A 25,829-nucleotide genomic window follows, 5' to 3' on the forward strand; every position below is an offset into this window, starting at 1 on the left:
TGGTCCACAAAATGAACCAATTACTACTTAATCTATTTTTATCAAGTTACACCTACACAAGAGGCTTGTATTACTAATTCCCTATATCCCTATCAAGTGTTATATTTCATTATTGGTAAAATTTTCACGGTTTATATAGGTTTATTTATCGGCTAATTGCGAATGGTTATCAGTTGTTTCTTGAAAAGTGAAGTCATTTTACACATGCAAGAAATCCATAAAATCTCGTGCAGCAAAGAGTTTATAACTATACCTACATGTATTTTGTTTTGTAAAGAGCGATGTTTCACCATATAACAGTGGTTTGGCGTGCACAATGTATCTCTTATGGTACCGCTTCTAAGACCTATCTGCCCAATGTATCTCACAAGATACATATTTTTTAAACGCCTTTTTTGGGGGGTCGGAGGGGCGGAAAAAATTTTAAATGTGATTTTTGCTTAATGGGACCCTAAAACAATACAATGCAAAAAGGAAATTATCATGGGTTGAGGATTTCTTAGCTTGGGCTAAAGAGGGTTAAATAAATATACCTCTTACCAAGAAAAATTGTTTGTTAAATTTACGTAATATTTAGTTTGATTCTGTTGCATTGTGCTGACTAATTGTTTGTTCAATATATTAATGTCTGTTGTTGTATCTGTCAATGAATTATCAATACATTTTTCGAACTCCTGAATATTAGTTGGTTTTATCCATTTCTTTGGTTGTTTCTTATTTATCATGTTGTCTTTCTTTCAATATCGTCGTATTCTAACCCTCGTTACCGTGCGGGGCATTTTATGTACCCAGACACGGTTTTGTTTTTATAACTTTTCAAAATATTGATATTTTTTTTCTCTCTCTCCAGGTAATCTTAGTAAATACATTTCCAAATTTTTTATAAAAAATTTAATAATAATAATTTTAATTTTCTCTACTAAAATTTAAATGAATTATTACTTGGAATTTTTGGGAAGGAAGGATTTTTTTCCAAAACTTAGCACAAGAACTGGCAATGGCACTCCCAAACGTACTAAACCAGAAACACAATGGCAATAATTTTCAGCAAAACTGTAAAAACTGCTTCTTCTTCTTCTTTTTGTATAGACATGACTCTGTCTGTTTTTTCAATATGCCTCTAGTAGGTTGTCGTTCCATCGTTTTCGTGGTCTTCCCACTGATCGTATTCCTATTGGGGAACCGTTTCTCGCTGTCCTGACTAGAGAATTAACATATCGGAAAAAACGGGAAAAATTGGGAAAAAACAGGTTTTTTCCGTTTTTTCCAGACCATTGGAAAAATTGGAAAAAATGGGAAAATTTGAAAATATTTTTTAATTGAGACTTAAGTGTACTTAAACTAAAAGACTTTAATTGTAAGTGTCAAAACCTAAACTTCAAAAGTAGAAAGAACATTATTTAACCAAATTGCTCAGTGGTATATTTTTATCTGAGTCTGAATCTTCAGACCAAGCAATGAAGCATCTGATTCAGACTCGATCTCCGCTTCACCATCCTGAACGGATAACACAACATGATTTTTGTCAGTCTCTTTTAAGTGGATTGGGTCTAAGGGCCGGCGATAACGGGTCTGCAAGGGATGCACTGCAGGCGGGCGCCCCTGTTTGGGGGGCGCCAAAATGACGTTTTTTCTGTCGGTGCTATACAAAATACCAATTTTTAAACGACACCGAAGGGCGCCTTTGCTTCTTTTGCAGGCGGGCGCCTTATACCCTAGCGCCGGTACTGAGTCTAGTATCGTAAATAAATATCTGTTTTTCGTTTATGACCAAATTTAAATGAATAGCAACAACTTATAAATTTTATCCTGTGATAACATATTTTTTTGGGGAGAGATTAAATATCCAGCACGCAACCGCGCTGTTGCCAGATTTACATATTTTCTATTAGCGGGAATTTTAAAATCTCGAATGCGAGTTGGTTTAAAATTTGACAGTTGTGTTTTCTCGGATCGTAATCTTAACCTTACTTTTGTGATTATTTATTTACAAATATGTAAATAAATTCAAACAAGTATTGTATGTACCTACTGTGTTATAATTTAAAACTCTTAATTATGTTAGTCTTAAAAAAAATGAAGCTCACAAAAATACACTTGTTTACAGTGCAAATGATTTTTTAATGGAAATAGGGATTTAGGATTTCATTTGCAGGAAAAACATGGGCAACCTACCCAGTTGTTAAAATTGCAATTCAAAAACTCTTTAGGTAAGTATGGGTAACTTTCGCATTATTATTTATTTTTTAAGTATTAAGGTTGATGTTGATATCAAAAAGTTAGATTTCAAAGGTAGTTTTATGTAGGTAGATACTAGATAGAGGCCATTCCATGAACATACATCTGTTCCAGACCATCGCGACAACGAATATTTTAGTGTGCAACATAAGAAGTACTAAACTAAATTGCAAATTCCATTCTTGTTTATTGGAATAATTTTTAGAGCCATTTATTCTTTTTCCAAAGTCAGTTTGCCAAGTGTCGGATTTTGAGATTCTTTGATGCCATTGCCGACCATTGGCGTGGAAATTAAGAAAAAGGATCAGTTCATCACACGCATATTTCAAGAAAAATCATATAATTTTTATTAATTTTTGCATAATTATATTCAGGAAAATCTCTCAATTTTTGGTCAGAAATTGTTTAAACAATTTTTTAAACAAATTCAAAATATCACCTTTTGTGCTCTAAAAAATATTTTTTTAGGTTTTTGGGTGACTCTAAATAAGAAAGGTACTGTGTCATTTTTCTCAAAAGTTAATAGTTTTCGAGTTATAGGCGATTTAATATCTGAAAAATGCGAAAATACGCATTTTGGAGGCTTAAAACTCATATTAAAATTATTATCTTTGAGGTTGTTACGAGCTTGAATTGAAGTTTAAATATTCATTTTGAAGATTCTGAACAGTAATCGGGTCTAACTTCGATTTAGACCGTTGTTTTTTAATTGTTAATTATGCGCGTCCATCCGATTTTTATGCCGTATACTGTTTCAAAAATCTCTTATTTTGCTTTGTTGAAAAACATTTTTTTGTTTATTTTGTGTGTCATTGTAAACAAAAAAGGTTTCTGTTGAAAAACATTTTTTTGTTTATTTTGTGTGTCATTGTAAACAAAAAAGGTTTCTTGTAATTTTCTAAGATGTTAATAGTTTTCGAGTTGTAAGCGATTTAAAATCTGAAAACGTAATATGAAAACTATAACGTAAGTTATAGTTTTTGAGGTTATCGTGTGCTTAAATTGAATTTTAAACATTCATTTTCAAGATTCTGAAGAGAAATCTGGTCTAACTTTAATTTAGACCGTTGTTTTTTAATTGTTAATTATGCGCGTCTATCCGATTTTTATGCCGTATACCATTTCAGAAATCTCTTATGAACTTCTCAGAACAATGAAAAGAAATATTTTGTGTTTAGAATGGCCTACAAAATCTAAAAAAAAAATGTTTTTTGAAATAGTAGGGGAAGTGCGGGTATTGCCGCCCACTTAAGCAATTTATTGAATTATTCAAAAACTACAAGTCTTGAAAAAAAATGTCAACTGTCAAAATACAGTCATTTTATCTACTTCTAATTATTTAAGCCTAAAAGTATTCATTTATTTTATTTTGCGGAGTATGACATTTATTTTCACAAATTTACACTTGGGCGGAATTATCAGACTATGCGGGTAATAGCGCCCACTGATGGTATAATACCGCCCAGGGTTTACATTGTATAAAAATCAAACACAAAATAATTATTTACGCACAAACAACATCTATATATTTTTTTATATAAAAAAACATATTCAAAGAAATACTTAAGTAAAAAAACATTTCAAACTACACTCTATTTGCAATAATCGCATATAAAACTTTTGTGATTATCGTAACCACTACATCAGAGGTTCTCAATCTGTGGTACATGTACCACTGGTGGTACATATCATTATTGGCGGTGGTACACAAAACACAGAAAAAATTAAAATAGTAGTACTTAGTAAGTATTGATAATACACTTTAAAAATATAGGTGGTACCAAAAATAATAAAAATAACTGTAGGTGGTACATCACTCAAAAAGGTTGAGAACCGCTGCACTACATTCTTTATGCGCCCATTTATGGCAAACTCCGCATCTGTACCACATTTCCGATTTTCCATATTCGCCACAATAGATGCACTCTTCTTCTACGTCGCTGCTGGGATCATCGGAACTGTGGTCATTGCAAATCTCCATTTCATCGTGTAGGGATGAACCTCTTGAAGAACTATCATCGAAGACTTTCCTCGTAACACGTTTAATTTTTTTATTAACGTGTTTTACATTTTTTGAAAGTTTTTGCTTTTCTTTCTTTTGTATTTTTCTATTTTCTTTTTGCTCCAGTTCTATTTTTTCTGGAGTCGCCGTCAAAATCTTTGAAATGCCTAATTTTCTACCCCTCTTTTTAATTTATTTTCAGTTATGACACACAACGGTGTCATTTCTTCAATCGATATATCTTCTTGTCTTTCATTTGTAATTCCTGATTTTGATGTTGAAGGAGTGACATCTGCATGAGCTTCGTTGGCTTTTGATGTACTTGGAATAACATTAGGTTCATTTGTTTCCAAGACTGCATCTTTTGAAGACACTCGATTTGTTTCAGAGGTACAGGGAGTAAGTTCAGTTTCAGGAAGTTGTAGTTCAACAGCGGGAATATTAGAAAGGGTAGAAGGCAAAAAATCTTCGTCCGTGAAAATATTTGGTCTATATGGAACAATACCGCTTATTTCAAAGCCTTTTTGAGCTTTTTCCATGGTAGCTACACGAACGAATGCTCGATTCAAAATTTCAGATACATCAAATGGTGTTATTTTTTTGTGAACATTTCGTCTCATATAGAGTGAACATTCAGTTGAATAGGCAGATTTTAGCGGCCCAAAAAATGTCAAATCTAGTGGCTGTAGCTTATTGGACGTGTGGGGCGGAAACGATAACATAATGATCCCATTTTCACGGCAAAATTCATAAGCAGCTAAAGAACAATGACTGCTGTGATTATCTAGCAACAGCAATGCTGGGTTGTCGTTCGAAGTAGATGCGTGTTTATTAAAATGTTTAAGCCAAATCAAGAATAATTCTACAGTCATCCAGCCTTTGGCCGAGCATTCATATATGGCACCTACCGGTCCATTGCGTTTAAGCTGTTCCGACATTCGGATTCTAGGATAAATAAACATCGGAGGTATATATATCCCTGATGCACTTACTGAGCAGCACAGAGTTATATTTCGACCTCTCTCCCAACTTACAGCTTTTCCCAGTTGTTTGACACCTTTTGGAGCTACAATTTTGGATGGAACCTGCACCGTGGTAATGCCTGTCTCGTCAACATTAAATATGCGGCAGGCTTGAAAGTTATATTTTGTTAAAACTATATTTAAATTTTTGAAAAAAAGGCCTACACTTTCAGCATTAAAACCCGAAATTCTCCCTAAACTGGTTGCCTCGGGTTTCCTCAAACTAAGATTTGGATGCCGTTTTAAGAAAGCTTGAAGCCAGTCTTTATCGGCCATTTTTTTGTCATCGTTGAAGCAGTGTTTGATATTATTTTTAACCGCAAACTCGTAGACGATTTTTCGTAAATCAGTGGCCGTTAGACCATAGAACATCTTTGCCAAATAGATGCAGCGATCAGCCACTCGCTTTTCTTGTTCAGTGGAAAATATAGGATGACGACCTAGTTGTGCTGCACAAGCATTGTTTGTATTTAACGTATCTTTTAATGTAGAATATGGGATACCTGAAAAAAGAACATTAGAAAATGGATTAAAAAATAAAGATCATATATTACCAAACTCTCTTGCACTTTGCCTTTTCCCCTTTCCGCTTCTAACTGCATTTATAGCTTCCTGAAGCTGTTCTGCGCTCCATGTTGCCTTTTTCCGCGAATTCCTCATTGTCTTTGGCATTCTTTATCCTAAATTAAAAATGTATAAATCAATGTATAATACCGCCCACTGGAGGGTAATGCCGCCCAAGTTGGGCGAAATTACCCGCCATCGCCATATTTCAAACAAAACAATTGTTAATCGTTATTTCTCAAAATATTGAAAGAAACTGTTTCGATTCATATATATAAGAGGACCGGTTACTAATTAATAAAAAAATCAATAAATTTAGTATACAAATAAGTTACTCACAAATTATTTTCGAGCTCCCAAAAATTATAGTGGCACCACACAAAACACGTTGACTTCTCTGAAACAACTAAATATGCTTATGGCCGGCGACCTTGTTGCACGGTTCTCTCAGTAGTATCGTGGCGTCATTTCGATGTTGCCAAAGTTACTATTTCTCTATATTTAAGATATTTTATAGAGTGGGCGGTATTTGCCGCTGGGCGGTAATACCCGCAGTTCCCCTAGGTATACCGCATAAAATCGGATGGACGCGCATAATTAACATTTAAAGAACAACGGTCTAAATTGAAGTTAGACCCGATTACTATTCAGAATCTTGAAAATGAATGTGTTCAATTTAAGCTCTTGACAACTTCAAAAATAATAATTTAAATATGAGTTTTTTAAGCCTCTAAAATGCGTATATTGGCATTTTTCAGATCGCCTATAATTCGAAAACAATCAACTTTTGAGAAAAATGACAAGGTACTTGTCTTGTTTAGAATGACCAAAAAATTTAAAAAACTATATTTTGGAGCAAAAAAGGTGATGTTTTAAAGTTTAAACAAAAAAATTAGCTCGACGCCCTTCAGATTTGTTTAAGGGGATATTTTTGAACAGGAATTTGCAAATAAATCGAATTATAAATTTTTTCAGATTGGAACGTCCTCACAATATGGAATATCTACCTATTTTCTTTGTAATAAACTAATAAGTTATAAACTGTCTTATAAACATTGATAAACGTCCTTTGCAGCGGTGTCAACCCTACCCAATTTTTTATTTCGTCGCTTTCGTTTTAAGGAATGATATGTAACAGTTCCTAATTTAACAATTTTATAGATCGTCTTATACTCGATTTTTGTTAATTCCTGAATTCTCGAAACAATTGCATTATCAGTCATTCCAGTATATTCTTTTTTGAAACGAGTTCACATTGGACGTGCAGATCATTGTTTTTTAATTCGATTAATTGTTTATATAGTAGTAAAATATAATATACCTTCCAGTTACAACTCCGCCACTGTTGGATGGAACAAAATTTGTTTGTAGACACAGGTGTTCCGCTGTGCTGTGTTGCCACCAACGATGGCCGAAATACGATGCCAATTTAACGATAGGCAGAGTAGGGAAGAACTAACTAATAGTGTTCTTTTGTTGTTGAATTGAAACGAAATATATAAGTAATGGATGTGACCATCACTGTTTGGTTTTTTATTACTTAAAATTTGATACTTTCAATGTTTAAACTTGTTTTAATATTAAAGCAAATTCTTAATATCTCGTTAAAATCATCAACATGGCAACGTCAATTTTAAACGGGGTTCTTAATTTTGTCCAGCCTACAGTGTTGCTGATACTCCAAAATTTCTTTAAAGTATAATATATACAAAGTTGCTTCAATTTATTAGTGAATGCCCATTGAAATTTTAAGTACCTAGTTAACTAATTTATATATATTTTTAAGAATATTTTAATATTATCTTTCTAACAGTGTCATTGAATAACAATTGAATAGTAAAGTAGAGAAAACATTTTCAGAATATATAAACTTGGGAATTTTAGGAAATATATCTGACAACCTTGATTCGAAAGCCGGTCTCTTTGATATCAATATGACTGCTGATTATGTTGGAAAATTATTAGTGGATAAACTGTACTTTCATACTTCTTATGTTGCACATTAAAATATTCGTTGTTGCGATGGTCTGGAACAGACATATATTTGTGGAATGACCCATACAAGTAAGCTATGAGTAGTATAACTTCCCATGTAGTCACCTGTTATGTTTTTGTAGATTTTACTGTCTGGATGGCACAGGAAGAGACACAAAATAATATTCAGTACTGCAGTCACAGGAGTATATAGTAGAGATATAAGAAAACAGCTGTTCAACATCACCTGACACCTTTTAGTTTTTAGAAAATGAAGTCTTTAGGTTAAATGCGGTCTGCAGTATCTTGCATTGCTACATAATGAATGTGTTTATATATGGTATTTTTTATTGAATAATCTATACAGGAACAACTAAATGAATGTATACATATATTGCAGACATTGCATTTAGTTTTTTAGAGCAGCAAGTTTTTTTGTGTTTCAACAAGGTATTCAGTTTTTTTTTCTTTTAGTATATACACATTATTATCTTGTAAAATAGCAAGCTAATACAGTTCGGTATCTAGACGTTATGGAGCATTCAACAGGTTTACCTTTTTTAAGCTTTATAACCCTTTCAACAGTTTTATTCCTTAAAAACAATAACAACTGATTTTCAATGGTCATATTATTGGTATTTTAATTCCATAATCCTTCCTATAACAATAGGTGCATTGTTGGAAGTTATTACAGTAGTTCTGCTGGAAATACTTACCAAAATTGTATGTATCTGCATCATTTAGAATTTTACCCAAACACCTATTAATACTCTATCTGAATCTAACATGTATTGCAGCTCTTTCAATGTCTTGTATACATAGGATTTTTTCAGAATCAGATATTTCATTAAGATTTACTTGCCATGCCCTGTCTATGTTGTACCAGGGACATAACAGTCTATTAGGAACAGAACCCATTACATCCAGGCATTGTAAAAAGTGTTAGTTATGTCTGATATGAAAACATTTGACTATATAATACCAGCACACTCATGTATTTTTTCAAAAAAAGTTGGTAAATAAAAGTATTTTTTATGAGCCCATGAGTTCCATCAATTGCGATAAGCGATTTACCAAACTTAATTAATATTTCCTTTTGCACAGTATTCATGGAAACACATAAGACAAAAATCATTATTGTTTAATTCGGGAGGATTATCAATAATTGAATTGTTTATTTCAGAAAGGGGTCAAGTCACAAGTATCCACTTTTGAAAAAATCAAGTTTACACACTGTTTACATTCAACAAACAATCACATTATATAAAATAAAAATTCTACCTAGCAACCTGGAGTATTTGTTAAAAATGTTGTATTTTTTAAAAATGTATCTTGTTAAATTGTTTAAGAAAAAAAATTAATTTTTTGCACTCATTTTGTCAAGATTTGTCACTTGACCTCTTTCTGAAATAAATGATTCAATTAGTATGCCCTGTTGTTTGTAAAATAATATTGGACATAACCCGGTCTGTAAGCATTCACTTACCCACAAATGAACACTGGTTGCGTTATCTTTGTGCCTACATCCATCTTTCAAATCAACATCATAGGAGTGTTTAATGTTTGTGTTATCTTTTCTTGTAAGTAAATCAACTCTCAATAATATTTAAAAAATGGATTAGTGGTAACATTTTTGTTTTAAATTATATTGTGTATATGTAAATATTTTACTTACATTTTTGAATATGCCCATAATGTGTTTTAAAATATGTTACTTTTATGTATTGTAATATTCCTGCACAACAATCAGTTTAAATATTTTTAGATATTAGTATTTGATTAGTACACGAAATGCAGAGATGTTTTCTCTCTTCTATCTTAAGAGCTGATTTAATCTCTACTTGTATCTGTAAAGTTTATCATTTTTCCCATAGACAATTTCAACACTTCCGGTTCCTCAGCGTCTATATCCAAACCTGTTACGATGACATAATCATATTTCTCTTCTCTTTCTCTAGGTAATCTAGTCTAGTAATTAATTCTCGAACTCTCTTGTTTATATTAAATATCTTAATTATGTACTTATTTTATTTTTATAATGAAAATTAATAGATCAACCATATGCGGCACAGGATACAAATGTTTTCGGAAATATATTTATAAGAATTTAATTACCTCTTTTGTATACGACATATCGATACATTTTTGGCAAACGTAAGTGACATTTTTGAAAATCATGTTTTTCCATTAAACTAACGCTATTATTGTTCAGAAGGTACTGCCAAAGTGTAGTAAGCCTATACATATATATTATGTTTAAAGTAATTCTAGGCTTACTACACTTTGGCAGTAACTTCTAAACAATAATAGTGTTAGTTTAATGGAAAAACATGTTTTTCCCCAAAAATGTCACGTTACTTTTCCAAAAATGTATCGATATATAATAAGTAAAAACTATTTTTATAGCTAGGAATTACTTTATTGAACAGTCTTAACCTTCGGATGACCAAGCGGGGGAAATTGTGACCCCAGCTTATGTTTTTCTTTAATAAATTCAAAAGTATTTTCAATTTTTAACTCATTATTTTTTTATTAGACTTTAATATCATTCTAGATATCCACATATTTTGAAATAAAAAGAATTCCCTATATTTTACGAATAAAAAATATATTCTGAAGTTGATGTTTAGTAAAATAGCGTCTATTATGTGTAATTCCAAGTAGTGTTATGCTAATGACGTCGACTTTGCAAAGTAACAAGGCACTTACTCAACATACACACTACACATGACACTAATACTCATGTTGTGACTGGCTGAATGACATAAAGTCCATGCCATAAAAAGAATTAAAAAAAAATAAAAAAAAACTTCATTTTTTTGTTAAATGTTATTTTTGACCATTCCCCCCCCCCCCTTGGTGATCCGTGTAACAAAAAAAAGGTTGGTCATCGGAAGGTTAAACCTGTTCATAAATTTTGTTACTATATTTTTTAACTCCGATTATAACAATAATAACTTTTTAGTTTAGATTTAGGTCAAAGTGTGTAATATCATGTTTTATGTATAGTATTTTTACTACAAAAGCGATATTACGTAGGTCAAAATTTTTGACGTAAGAGAACTGTCAAAACATTAGAATGTGACTTTTCATTATTGTCATTTTATTATAAACATGGCAATAATGAAAAGTCACATTCTAATGTTTTGACAGTTATCTTACGTCAAAAATTTTGACCTACGTAATATCGCTTTTGTAGTAAAAATACTATATTTTTTAACCCTAACACATTTGTAGGTAGCAAATCATATTTGTTATTCTTATCTTATTTTAATTATATTAATTTTTTTTATTTAACGAAATAAACCTATCAATCAAAAAACTGTTGTTTAGTTGTGTACACCCAAAAACTAGCTTGATGTAATACAGATGTCAATTGAATATGACGTAAATACATGTCATAAAGATGTCTTTCTATGGTCAAAATGTCATCCTAAAGACGTCATTTATATGTCTTACGTCACAAAATTACCACAATAAAATGTTGTCACTAATTGCTCAATTTAATGTCATTCAAGTTAGATGTGATGAATAGGGCTTTTTATTCATAGTCATTTGTTTCGAGCTTCTGTCATGTGTCACATAATATTAATATATCTACGTCATACGTTATTGGTAATACCAATGATACAAATCAAAGACGTATGGCGTAGATATATTAATATTGTATGACACATGACAGGAGCTCGAAACAAATTACAATCGATGAAAAGCCCTATTGATGGCAAATTGGTCATTAAACCCAACATCATATTTTGGTCATGTTTAGGTCTCCTACCAATTAAGACTAAAAAAACATGTCATTTAGACTTCACTCTGTTGGCTGGTCAGTTAAAGGATTTGAAATATATGGATTACTGAATTATAAAGAAAGCTGCATTAAATATAATGAAAAAAGACAACCTATGACAATAAAACATTACTTGTTAGTCTTTGTTCTGCTCATACTTAACATAATCGTCCAATTTGAAGTCCACATACTGTGTAATAAAACTTAAAGCCACTTTGTGGGCGTTTTTGACATTTTCATAATTGTCTTTAATAGTAAAATGTATGTGTAACACAATAGATGTAAAATTATTATTATTAACACATTTACGGACACGCTTCGCCTGTAGCCATGTCTTCTTATGGAGCAAATGACTTCATATGCAGTCGTGTCTGTGAATGTGTTAAATAATTAACACAAAAAATTATTTTAATTGCTTTGGCTTTCAATATAAACCACAATAATACCACCATTAATTTTTAAGTATATTATGTAAGAAAATAGAATTTACCTAATAACTCACCTCGCCGCCAGGTAAAGTAAAGGTGCTACGTCACTGAAATGTTTTTTCATTTTGATTTATTTTGTTGCTTTAGCTAGCAGATACATGATGGGAATTATTCATACAATACATATTAATACTATTAAAACTAATACATATTAATATTCTAAATAATTATTTAATACTAAAATAAAGAAAAATGTCTATCTATACTACATTAATTGAGACAACATTTTCACTTTTCTTTTCGCAGGATCCTTGGGATTTTAAAGCTGTGTCTCTATCTTTATCTTGTTTTGTACAATAATTATTGTTTGAGAATGGCATACATACATAATAAGATGCTTCATGTTTTTGTACTCCTGTGACTGCAGTACTGAATATTATTTTGTTTCTCTTCCTGCGCCATCCACACAGTAAAATCTACAAAAACAACAGATGATTACATGGGAAGTTATACCAGTCTATATTCCTTGGTTATACCACAGTATAGGAGGAATTCCTCCTAGGCTGTGGTTATACTACTTATAGCTTACTTTTATCTAGTATCTACCTACATAAAACTACCTTTGATATCAACATCAACCTTAATACTTAAAAAATAAATAATAATGTGGAAGTTATTCCATACCTACCTAAAGAGTTTTTGAATTGAAATTTTACCAACTGGGTAGGTTGCCCATGTTTTTCCTGCAAATGAAATCGTAAATCCCTATTGCCATTAATTTGCACTGTAAACAAGTATATCTCTTTTGAGCAGGACTCAAATTAATTGATTAATTTTTTTTAGGACTAACATAATTAAGCGTTTTAAATTATAACACAGTACATACAATACTTGTTTTAATTTATTTACATAATATTTGTAAATAAATAATCACAAAAGTAAGGTTAAGATTCGGATGTCAAATTCGCATTGGAAATTTTAAAATTCCCGCTCATTTCCCGCTATGTAAATCTGGCAACAGCGCGGTTGCGTGCTGGATATTTAATCTCTCCCATTTTTTTGCTTGTATACAGGGTGGTTCATCTTATTCGCCTCGGTCTCTGTACGGAAAACCACTTGATATTTTAAAAAAATTTCTTCACAGAAATATACACGGCCTTTAATACTACAATCTAAAAATTATGTGAATTATACAGGGTGCTCCAAGAAAGAGTGGTATATCAAAGTTTTATTTTTTCTTACGGAATGCCCTATATCTGATGACATTATTGAATTAACCCTAAAAAATAAGCTATACTTTCATAAGGGTTCCCTATACCTAAATACAGGGTGTTTTGATTTATTTCGATTTTTATAAAAATGTAAGGTTTTAGAAAAAAATAAATATTTACGAATCTAAGAAGAAGTAACAAATTATTTCTTGGATCTTAATAACAGACTATTTATAGCATACTTAAACAGATGCTTATTGCAACAAAATTTCTTACAGGGTGGTCAAAATATGAGATTGTTCTATTAACAAATTCAAGCTGTAATAACTTACTTATTTTAAATGGAACACCCTGTATCTTACTAGTCTATCGCGTAGAAAATTTACTTAGCTTTCAATTTGTATTAGGGTTTCCTATACCTATTTTTTACAGGGTGGTCAAAATATTAGATTGTTCTATTAACAAATTCCAGCTGTAATAACTTACTTATTTTAAATGGAACACCCTGTATCTTACTAGTCTATCGCGTATAAAATTTACTTAGCTTTCAATTCTTATTAGGGTTTCCTATACCTATCTCCCTTCATTTTTTAAATATTTAAAGATTTCCTAATTTGTAAGCTTTAAAAATTAGAATTAAATACCCATGTCGTGGTTATGTACAACACATCACCAACACCGCCAATATACTTAAATATCTTAGTCAAGATAGTTTCATTAATAAAATTCACATTATTATCATTTAATCACACAGTGTTCTTATTTTAAATGACATACTCGATATTCTATTCTTTATAATGGAAGATATTTAAAATCTCTACAATTCCATGTAAATATTCTCAATACACATGTTATTCTGTAAATATAAATTCCATGTTATTCTGTAAATACCCATTTTTACATATTTTTGTACAATAGGCTCGTTTTCGTCAAAGTAGCCATTGCATTTAATTGTTTGTAATTGCGATTCAAAGATTCAAACAAAAAGTGGTGTTCTTAAATTTACTTAATAACCGTTGGGTTAATATATGGAAAATATTTATACGGAATGAAATATAATTTAAATATCTTCCAGAATACGGCATCTAATATAGGGTTTGCAGTTTAATATAAACATATTATTCAATGTCACATGTAGGCCAAAATCAACTAAAATAATACAACACTCTGTGTGATTACATGATAACAATGACAATATTATTAATGGCAGTATCTTGTCTAAGTATATTGCCGGTGTTGGTGATGTGTTGTACATAAACACGACATAGGTACTTAATTCTAATTTTTAAAGCTTACAAATTAGGAAATCTTTAAATATTTAAAAAATGAAGGGAGATAGGTATAGGAAACCCTAATAAGAATTGAAAGCTAAGTAAATTTTCTACGCGATAGACTAGTAAGATACAGTGTGTTCCATTTAAAATAAGTAAGTTATTACAGCTTGAATTTGTTAATAGAACAATCAAATATTTTGACCACCCTGTAAAAAGATAGGTATAGGAAACCCTAATAAGAATTGAAAGCTAAGTAAATTTTCTACGCGATAGACTAGTATGATACAGGGTGTTCCATTTAAAATAAGTAAGTTATTACAGCTTGAATTTGTTAATAGAACAATCTAATATTTTGACCACCCTGTAAAAAGATAGGTATAGGAAACCCTAATAAGAATTGAAACAATCGGACTTGCTTCCCGCCCCCTAACCCTTGGTGAAAGATGAGCTACAGGATGTCGAAGAAGCTTTTATTAAGTGGTTTAAACAGTGCCGGGATAAAAATGTACCCGTTGGAGGTCCCATACTCCAAGAAAAGGCTCATAGTCCATTCTTTAACAGTAAAATATTGCAAAACCTCTAAATTTTAAAGAACCGCTTGGATTGACATGAAATTTGGCATACACATAGCTATCAAGTCAAAGAAAGAATTGATATTGTACCGATATGTGCTCTTGCCCTGGGGGTGTTTTCGTCCAAAAGTCAGGAAATGAATAATCTGGCTAATTTTAAGTAACTTTTGTTCTATAGAGTTTTTCACTAGGTCAATACTTTTCGAGTTATTTGGCAGTGAATATGTTCATTTTTTCAACAAAATAACCACGCTTTTAGACGGTTTTTAAAAATAGGTTCATATTCGTCAAATTCCAAATGGAATACTTTAACGTGAAATAACCAAAAATGAAGCACATTTCGGGGAAAACTCATTACAACTTATTTAAAGTGTTTAAAAAAAGCTTCATTTTTGTTTTATACAAAAAATTTCTAGCATCAAAAGTAAACAAGTTACGCTCAAAATAAAGTTAGTCCCTTTATGTTTTGGTAAAAAAATCGAGAAAATCACCCCCTAATTAGTATCTTAAATGAACTTAATCGTTACGACTTCACAATTTTCGTATGTATTGTTTATATGATCTGTAAGTTTCATCGGTTCAAAGTCCTTATTATTGAAAGGGCTGTAGTTAAAAGGGGTTGAACGAGTCACTGATCACGAATGTATGCAAATTTAGAAACACCAAATCTTAATCAATTTTTGAAGTTATACTTCTTTACGGGCGTAATGACGGTGAATTTTTATATGGTAAAACCTAGCGACCGGGCGCATGCGCATTATAACTTTGTTCTGATTGGATGTTCAAATGACATGACAAAAATTATCCAATATGGCAGCTGTGGCACAGCTGTGGGACTGTGGTTTGGTTATAATGTAACGTTGTTGCGTTTTAAAATTTGTAGGAAGAGAAACAACAAACAAAAAGTTAGTTAATGGTTATACTGCCTTTTTAAATAGTTTTCATATTATATTTTTGGACTTATTTACATAGAAGAGATGATTGTTGCATGCCAATGTGAAAGCCCATCAAACTGTGACTAGTATGAGTGCCGCAGATCTCGCTTATTCAAAGCTAAAGAATCTTACACTGGTAAGTGTTTTATAAATAGTTGATCAAATTTTGTTATGATATTTGAACATAGCCACTTTGCACGATGCAAGTGATTGCGAAATTTATTAGTCGTTATACGGGCTCCGATACCTACCTATTTGAACCTACCAAAATACATAAGTAGTATGTAATACTTTTATTTACATAATTTGATTACCATCAAAATTTCTATCAATATTCACCTAATATATTGTTTTCTTACTCTATGTTTTGTTGTATTTTTTCAATTCTAAATCATTTCAATTCAAAATCAAAATAATTTGATTTACATAAGTTAAAAATGTCAAAAGTTTAATCCGTTTAGTTAGTCGATCTTCGCACATAATGACAAACTGTCTCTGTGGCGAAGCTTTTAATGCGAGTGAACCCCAATACAACGCAAATACCAGCCGCGTGGTAAGTTGGTTCGAATACCAATAGAAACTTTTATTTTTTTATTTTTTTTATACATTTTATGATTGTAAGTATATTTATTATATAATTTTAATTTCAGAAAATACGTATTTAGTTAAAAAATTTTCTGACAATTAATGTTCAGAAATCATTTGTAGCATTTTTAATGTGTTTGTGTGTTTTATTCTTTTATTATTTTAATTTTTGGCACTGTTTTAATAAAAATGTTTGAGAAGTAGTAAGTATAAATTAGTTTAATATTTAAATAAAATATAAATAAAAAGTATATTAATTTCGTTTATAATCATATATAATAGAAGTATAACTTCTTACGTGCGTATAAAGTACACACACATTCTTGTTGTCTAACAGAAAAACAAAAGTGTACATGATATTCAGAAAAACAATGCTGACTTTTTTTGTTTTTCGAGATTTTTGGTATCTCTAACAATTTTTAAGTTATTTTGAAAAAAAGTATATTTTTCAAAATTAAAATTTTTAAAAATTTTACTTTCAAACCAAATTTTTTCAATAAATTTAAACTTTTTCCACTTTAAATCGATGAAACTTACACAACATAAGGAAAATAATTATTTGTGGAGCGGTAACGATTAATTTCATTGAAGTTGCTAATTAGGGGGTGGTCTTCCCGATTTTTTTTTGCCAAAACAAAAGGGACCAACTTTATTTTGAGCGTAACTTGCTTAAATTTAATGCTAAAAAGTTTTTGTAAAAACAGAAATAAATCTTTTTTAAACACTTTAAAAAAGTTATAATGGGTTTTTCCCAAAAAGTGCTTAATTTTTTGGATATTTCACGTCGAAATATTCTATTTGAAATTTGGTGAATATGAATCTATTTTTCATTGGCTATAACTCTGGTTCTACGAGATCCAGAGACCTAAGGCGTACACCATTTTTTTTACTTTTTTATAGGCTATATTTTTGCTAAGAACGTTTTTTCGACAAAATACTTACTTTTTGAGTTATTTGCGAAAAACCGTCTAAAAATGTGGTTATTTTGTTGAAAAATGAACATATTCACTCGCAAATAACTCGAAAAGTGTTGACTTGGCGAAAAAGCTCTATAGAACAAGTTACTTAAAATTAGTCAGTTTACCCATTTCCGGACTTATTTTGGACATATATATTTTCACCCCCAAGAGGGGGTGGAAACCACCCCAGGGCAAAAGCACACATCGGCACAATATCACTTTTTTTCTTTGACATGTAAGCTATGCGTATGCCAAATTTCATGTCAATCCAAGCGGTTCTTTAAAATTTAGAGCAAAAACCGTGAAAGAATGTACTATCGACAGTTTGCAGAACAATTAGGGCACGCAGACTTTCGAGCCAGTAATGGCTGGTTGGATCGGTTCAAAAAGGGGCACGAAATTAGGTTCAAACAAGTTTGTGGCGAAAGTGTTGCGTGTCTCAGCAGAATTGTAGATATTATCTACATAGTTACATCATCCATGTAACTATGCAGATGATATCTACAATTCTGCTGAGACAGGGCTTTTGACAGGGTTAAGCGATGAGAAATTCGTTATATTATAGAAGTTTGAATTCAGCTTTACGAACCCCTTTTTAACGAATATTGGCCCCATTTCCCCTCGATATAACGAACCCCGTTATTGAAAAATTCCCGAAATAAAAAATTTTTTTCGGACCCTTCAGATTCGTTACACCGAGGTTCTATTGTATCAGTAATATAGTTATGCAAAGTCCGTTATTTGGTTTATAAACAAATTAACGCTCCGAAATATTTTTTTTTAATTATTGCTCTGTAACTCAGAAGATTTTAACGTTAAACCAAAAACACTAACATAAAAATTCACTGTAATTTAATTCTGCACATAAAATCTTTAATTTTCAACTAAAATTTTAGGGAAGTAATTATTATCCATAATTAAATAACTTGGTGACATAAATCTTTTTTGTTATGAGTGTCTTGAAGATATTAAAATTTGTATGTACAAAGAGGAGTGGAATAAAAAGGTTATGGTTCAAATATTGAAATCATGTTGTTTATAACTGTCGCAAATGCCGGTCAAATCTGACCGGTCATACCTGGAACCACTCAATTCGATTTGTTTTCTTCGAAGAAGAAGCCGTGCCCTTTTCAACAGCGTTAACTTAATTTAATTTAATCTGATATTTTCTGAGGGGTTCCATTTGTTTATAAGCCAAAAAAGTGTTTCTTTATAACATTCCTGAGACCGCTCAAATATTCCAATTTCAATTCTGTAAAGTACGTTGAATAGAGTTTTTTTATACGAAAATCATAGTTATTCTGTTGTATCTTAATCTTTGTGGTTATTATTTCGACCGAATTTTTTTAATTAACATTTTAATTATTGCTAAACTATTAATTAGATTGTCGCCGGCGTCCTGATATATAATCTACTAGGTATAAAAAATCTTTCACGTCACCAATTTATTTAATTATTGATAAATAATTACTTTCCTAAAATTTTAATTGAAAATTGCAGATTTTTTTGGGAGAACTCGGATTTTTCGAGTAAAATTTTTGTTGAAGGAAATCGGAAAAAAAAATAACTTTGTGCAGAACTAAATTGCGGTGAATTTCTATTAGAGTGTTTTTGGTTTAAAGGAAAAATCTTAGGAGCTACAGAGCACTAATTGAAAAAAAAAAGAAGATTTAGGAGTGCTAATTTGTTTATAAATAAAATAACACACTTTCTGCGGGCTTGTCATACCCCATATTACTAATATATGCAATCTTAAGATTCGATTTTAGCAATAAAATAGCTGGTAAATAACTTTTCCCAAAATGACATTTTTTCGATAATTTGCCCAGACTATCAACAAACGTTGCGGTGGTTGCATACCCAATAAATCCAATGAACAGGAGGGCCAACTCTAATTCTGAGCAGTGTCAAAATGATAACGTTAATATCCCCAGTTGGAACTAATATCGAAATGAATAAGAATCGCTACAAATTGCATCTGTCATGAGTCGACATTAAATTGCGACATCGAAATGAATTAGAATCAGGCCCCTGATTCTGGAACAGGCCAAGACTCACGAAGGGGTTGTAGAGCCAATGATGACGATGAAGTTTTGTAGGTGTGCAAGAGACTAGCTTTTCCTTACGTTGTTCAGGTTCCTCGGTAGAGAGTGACCGAGCATTATAATTATGTGGTAATGTTGAGGTTTATCTTTTTGACGCACTAAACATCACATAGGGATAGAAAAAAAAAGCAGAATACTGATAATAATAAAATATATTTGTCCAGAAATCTACAATAAAAAAGTGAATGTTAATGTGATCAATGACTGTAATGTACTTATAAAATATAATTTACAATTTTAGTAGCAGTATTATGTGAACCATCGGAATTTAGTACCAAACAATACTAATTCAAAAATAAACCAAACGTGGTTTAGTGTTCTTTAGTACTAAATCCAGAGTTTTTTGTAACGAATACAGATAAACAGAAGCTGCTTTAATAACATAGTAGACGAATCAGAAAAAACTAAATATGATATAGTAGTTATACTTGTCAAAATCATCACTAAATAACTTTGGAAGAAAGTTATAACAACTTTAAAATTAACACCACACAAAAATTATCGAATTTCTTGCATTTATGTCGCAGAACGTTGCTAAATGTCAAAGTTACATTTGAGATATTTGTAGTATAGTTTTGCTTTGAAGATTCATTATAGGTTTTTAATTATGATTAATGAAATGATGGAACTATCGAACAATTAGAATCTGTATATCTTTAGGCAAATCTGTAAATAATCATTGTAGTTATTCTTGGAACTAGTTTGCAACTAAGAAATATAATTTAAGACTTTTTGAACACAGTCAAAAGACCATGACTATCACAGATGTGGATTAGTACCACTTTAAATTTGTTAATAAAACATAGAATTTATAGAATAGTTTCCCCGTTTTATACCGCATATGCGACTTTAGGATTATAGCAGGCTGTCATCTCTAGGGCTACGGTATACAAGAAAGATAACAGGGCCAGTGCTACGCTTCAACCGCCTATTATTACCCCTGGTTTTAGCCAAGGAACTCATTTTATTCAGGCTGAGTCGACCTGGGGCCTATTTAAAAATGTCTAGTTGTTCTTGCCGGCGCTGGGTCTCGAACCCAGGTCTACCAGCAAGCGAGTCAGACATCCTACCGCTGAACTACGCCGGCCCATACGTAGAGTTTATAATTATCTTATATATAATAAAGGAATTTGATTAAAAAAGGTAAAAATACATTGTATTGGGTTGCTTAGGCCTAAATACATATCTCTTCCTATTAGTAAGTTACAAAATGGTGAGATTCGATCATTTTTGTGGGATATGTAGTTGATGAATTAAGTAGTAAGTAGTAGTTGAATACACGTTACATTTTCTCAACATTGATTAATACATTTATTTTTTTCCAAAATAAGAAAAATTTAGCTACTAAAAAAATATATGCTAAATATTGTTTATCATCAGCTAAAAGTTAGGAGATCTGTTAAATCCTATAAAATATGAAAACAATGAAATGTGTTGTTTCGGTAAGTACATAGTTTGCAGACAACTGGACGATACAAGGGATCTAATAACTTTTAGCAATTGATAAATTGAACGAAAAAATCACAATGTTTAATCAAAAGCTCAAACACAAGAACACAAAGTTTTTATGATGTTAAATAAATGAAGACTTTCTACCGTTCACACGAAAGGCGCTTATCCTGATCTGGTTACATTTTCTTAAGATAAAACCGTGGGTACATAATATACACAATCAAACTTATATGGAATCACCATGTATTTCAAACCAATATTTATTTCTTTTGAAAAAAACTTGTTACCAGGCGCGGATACAGGGGAGGGTCAAGGGGTCTATAGACCCCCCTATTGTATTTAGTCTATAAGAATTTTTTTATTATTTATTATTTTTTTCTGTCAACTCTAAACTTTAAGCCACCAGTAGAACACTAAAATTAAACGACAACCACTTCCAAAGAATTATTGAAAGAAGCAATAAAATCTAATAAAACCAGCCTTTTCTGAAAAATAAATTGAAGCCGCATTTGTTTGGGTACCGATGGAGCCATAAACAACTGAAATATTTTTCTCAATTCAAAGAATAACAGAAATGATATCTTAAAATGCAAATACATTACACTGGGTATAAACCTTACCTCATGAAAAGTCACGTTTCAAATTTGCGGTAGGTATAATAAAGATATAAAAATTTGGATTTTATTAGATAATCCAGGGGCGCTTACCTACTCATTGACGGTAGAAACGATAATCTTTACACCTCCAGTTGGAAAAAAGTGACCAGTGAGATTAATAGTCGTGAATTGTGTTTGCTAGCGTTGACTAATAATTATTAATAGTGAATATGTCCAAACGAAATATTCAAACCGACATAATGCAGTTCATAAACTGTATTGTATAATTGTATATTTATATTTATTTTATTGCATTACATTTTATTAACTGCATTTTGTGCGAATCTGTTTTTATTAGATATCATTATTATTCTGTCATTCAAGGTTAATTCATTGTTTTTGTACCATTCTAACGTACATAATATTCATTTATGCCATCATTTGACGAATTCCAAATTCGTCTCTATCTTCTGCTTTTCTTAAAAGCGCCTGTGTGTTAAACCCGGTCCAGCCGCGAATGTTTTTAGCCAGGACATTTGTCGTCTGCTAGGACCCATTTTTCCTTCTATGCTACCCTTCATAATTAGCTATAACAAATCGTATTTATCATTTCTAAGTATGTGCCCAAAATATGCTGTTTTCCTCCTTTTAATGGTGGTCAAAGGTTCTCTGTCTCCTCCGGTTTTTGCAACACCATTTCGTTCGTAATATGATCAGTCCATGGTATTTTCAAAATTTTTCTAAGAAAACACATCTCAAATCTCAAAAGTCTCCAACTTTATAATTATGTCAACATTAGCAGTCCAAGCTTCAGTACCTTAAAAGAAGAATAGAGTAGAGTGGACATTTTACCACTCGATATAGGAGTTGCAATTTGAGTTTTTGGTTACTCATACTTAGTAATTTCCTTATCTTCAAAAAGGCTGCTTTTGATTGGTCTATTCTTGATTAAATTTGATTGCATATTTAGATTTTCCTTAATCCAGACTCCTAAGTATTTCATTTTGTCCATTTGTTCAATATCTTCATTCTTTATCTGGATTCTTGTTATGACTTCACATTTCTTACTGATAACCGTAAGTTTTCTTAGATAAACTAGGATAACTTAGTTTTGTTTTCTTTATGTGTATTGTTAAACCAAGTTGTTCCCAGTATCACAAATTGTGTTTAGTAGGGTATGTATTGCTTTCCGTAAATCTGGTTTATAGTTACTTTATTCACAACTTGTAGAAACCATTATATTAATATATTTGTCTTTATTGTTATATTATTCCCGACCTTAGATAAAGATATTTGTCACTTCATATTTAAAATTATGTATATTAATAATGATTTAATATTAAATGTATTTATGATACTTCCGTTTTATTTTACTTGCAACTACGGCTTGATAATACGGAAAGAATCCCATCAGAGCTCAATCTTTTTGATACTGTAGGTATCTGGGATTATAAATATAGTGTATTTTATCGTTAGAGTAAGTGTGAGTCGTAGGTATGGCTAAATTTAGAAAATATAATATTGGAGGTAAGTTTGACCCCCCTATTATGAATTTCTAGATCCGCGCCTGCTTGTTACTGTTGCGAATAATAAAGATTTTTGCAAATGTTGCCAAAAAGCAACAACGGCTCACCAAGATCGTTTCATTGTCCAAACAGCTAAGCTAAAAGAGACCCAACAATTTCTCATCTACAGCACCAAAGGCAGTTTTTGGAAGATACAGGGGTAAGTGTTTCAGTGAAAACAATAAAAAAGGATTCGTGCCCAAGATTTCGAATATGTGGAAGACCAGAAAGGACGGAGACTACCAGATCTGTCCACACATATAAATGAGGAAGTGTCATATTCTGGGACGGTATTATGATCTGTAAAAAAATTTAATTTTCATCCAATCAATTTTAACAACTCGCAGGTATGGTGATTTGGTTCTCGAACATATAGTTAGGTTCTGGAGAGGAGCAATCGAGAAAATTTAATTTTCATGCATGATACTGCACCTCCATATACCAGCAGATTGACTACACACTTTCTTGAAGCAGAAGCTATCACTGTTATGGAGTGGCCTGATTGCTCACCCGACCTTAACCCTATACAGCATTTGTGGGATACGCTTAAGGTACTAGTACACTTTAGAAGACCAAAAATAATAATTTTTTTCAAGAATTTTTTTCTCAGAACCTTAATTAAAAATGAACCTAAAATTTATTACATATTAATATCTAACTCTTAGAGAGTACAAAAAGTATATATTTTTTCATTTATGCACGTACACTAATATTTTAGAGGGCGCAAAAGTCGAGGCCTCGAAAAATGATGGCGGACAGTTAATCTCAGGATTGGGATATCTGAAACAAAAAAATCGTACTGCGTTTGAAAAAGGAAGGTTTCTTACGTGACAATTTACCACAATTTGACTAAAAAATAAAAAATAAATATTTTTTAACCATGAAAAACTAAAGAAAAACCGGCGATTTTTTCACAAAATTTTTCAAATTTCCGTAAAATTTATTTTTTGCCGAATTTTTCACTAACGGTGGTAAATTGTCACGTAAGAAACCATCCTTTTTCAAATGCTGCATGATTTTTTGGTTTCAGAGATCCCAATCCTGATATTAACTGTCCGCCATCGGAACTACTTTTTTTGGAGGCCTCGACTTTGGCGCCCTCTATAATATTAGTGTACGTGCATAAATGAAAAAAGATATATTTTTTTGTATTTTCTAAGAGTTAGATATTAACATGTAAAAAGTTTTTTGTTCATTTTTAATAAAGGTTCTGAGAAAAAAAATCTTGAAAAAATGCTTATTTTTGGCCTTCTAAAGTGTACTAGTACCTTAAAAGAAAAATTAGAGCTCGCCGGGATAGTCTATAAAATACCGCACGGCCAGTACAAGCTGCTCTTGAAGAATGGAACAACCTACAAGAACAAAATGTTGTCAATTTGACTAGGAGCGTGTTCACGCCAATTGAACTTTGCATAAGGGCTAAGGGTGGTAACACTGACTTATACTAGTTTCAATTTGTTATTACAAGACTTTGTTCTTTTATTTATTTTTATGTATTGGGGATTAAATTGCTTTAAAATAAATATTGTTTGACTTCGTATGTTGGTTTTTTAAAACTCGCTTGAAATAATAAGAAATATCAGATGATTCTATATAAGTTTGATTGTATGTACACATTTCATTTTTGTGGTAAGCAATATGAGAAAACCTCAGTTGAAAGCTAGTACGAATAGGATTCTTGTACAATATCTACGTACATTTATCTTGTCGTGTGTTTCTCTTTTTAAATATATTCACTTGATATAAGAAACTTTATATTGCGACTGACTTTCACATATTTTAACCTTCTTACGCTTCGTAGATATATTGTACTGAAAGTGAGTTTACTACAGCTGTAGTAAACGGGACGTGTAACTAGGGAATTGACTGTGCTTTACTAATTATAGCAAACCCTTTGATCTAATGATGAAAGTGAATACAGAGATGATTAAATTTTCAGTTTACTACAGTAACACTGAAAGAAGAAATATCTGCAATGTGAGATATTAGACAATACAATTGAATAAGTCAACTGCAGGAAATCTTCCACAGAATCATCACCAATGCAGGTAAAAAAAATAAATAAACGAAAAGCTTGGCTTATCTTATTATTTTTTAGGGTCAATTCATGGACAATAAAAAATTGCTCAATAATGGACCTACTTAGTGCGTTGTTGGTGCTATGGAGATGTTAAGTAAAAATTAAGAAAATATTGGAACAAGATCCAGCTAAAAAAATCACATAGGTTATAGGATCAGGGGGATCCAGACAGGTTAAGCTTCTAATTTGTGAACAACTTGTTTCAGCTCAATTATGATTATTTATATTTTATTTTAAAATAAGCATTACGTATATTTAACTCTCATGAGACCGAAATAATTATTTTAGTAAGTGCCCTGTCGCTATTTGAACACATATTAAGAGAGATATTATTTACTGAACGCAGCAAGAGTTCTTGTGGCCATTCTTGGATTTTAGTCTGGATTTGGGACGGTATTTCTCCAGAAATGCTAGTTGTTTGGCATTTATTGCACCTCTCCTTTTTCTGAAAAAAAAACAACACATTTATTAATACTT

General features: G+C 31.4%; 1 protein-coding gene and 1 long non-coding RNA gene across 4 annotated transcripts in view; both read right to left on the reverse strand.

Annotated features, from left to right (window-relative positions):
* Positions 1-12,126: 12,126 nt before the first annotated feature.
* On the reverse strand, positions 12,127-12,897 carry LOC126893258 (uncharacterized). The gene is made up of 2 exons (XR_007701104.1): positions 12,707-12,897; positions 12,127-12,494 (listed from the first exon to the last, which is right to left on the reverse strand). It is a non-coding gene; the product is annotated as an uncharacterized LOC126893258 (long non-coding RNA).
* Positions 12,898-19,793: 6,896 nt separating this feature from the next.
* LOC114332485 (PRL-1 phosphatase) overlaps positions 19,794-25,829 on the reverse strand; it is a 194,336-nt gene continuing 188,300 nt past the window's right edge. For 2 of the 3 annotated variants that reach the window (XM_050663257.1, XM_050663258.1), the window contains exon 4: positions 19,794-25,797. In XM_050663257.1, the coding sequence (XP_050519214.1) occupies positions 25,686-25,797 (112 nt within the window). In that variant the 3' untranslated portion in view covers positions 19,794-25,685. The remainder of the gene's footprint in view (positions 25,798-25,829) is intronic. The other variant, XR_007701102.1, reaches the window with a different exon arrangement.

Source organism: Diabrotica virgifera, chromosome 10 (genome assembly GCF_917563875.1).
Source record: "Diabrotica virgifera virgifera chromosome 10, PGI_DIABVI_V3a".
NCBI lineage: Eukaryota > Metazoa > Arthropoda > Insecta > Coleoptera > Chrysomelidae > Diabrotica > Diabrotica virgifera.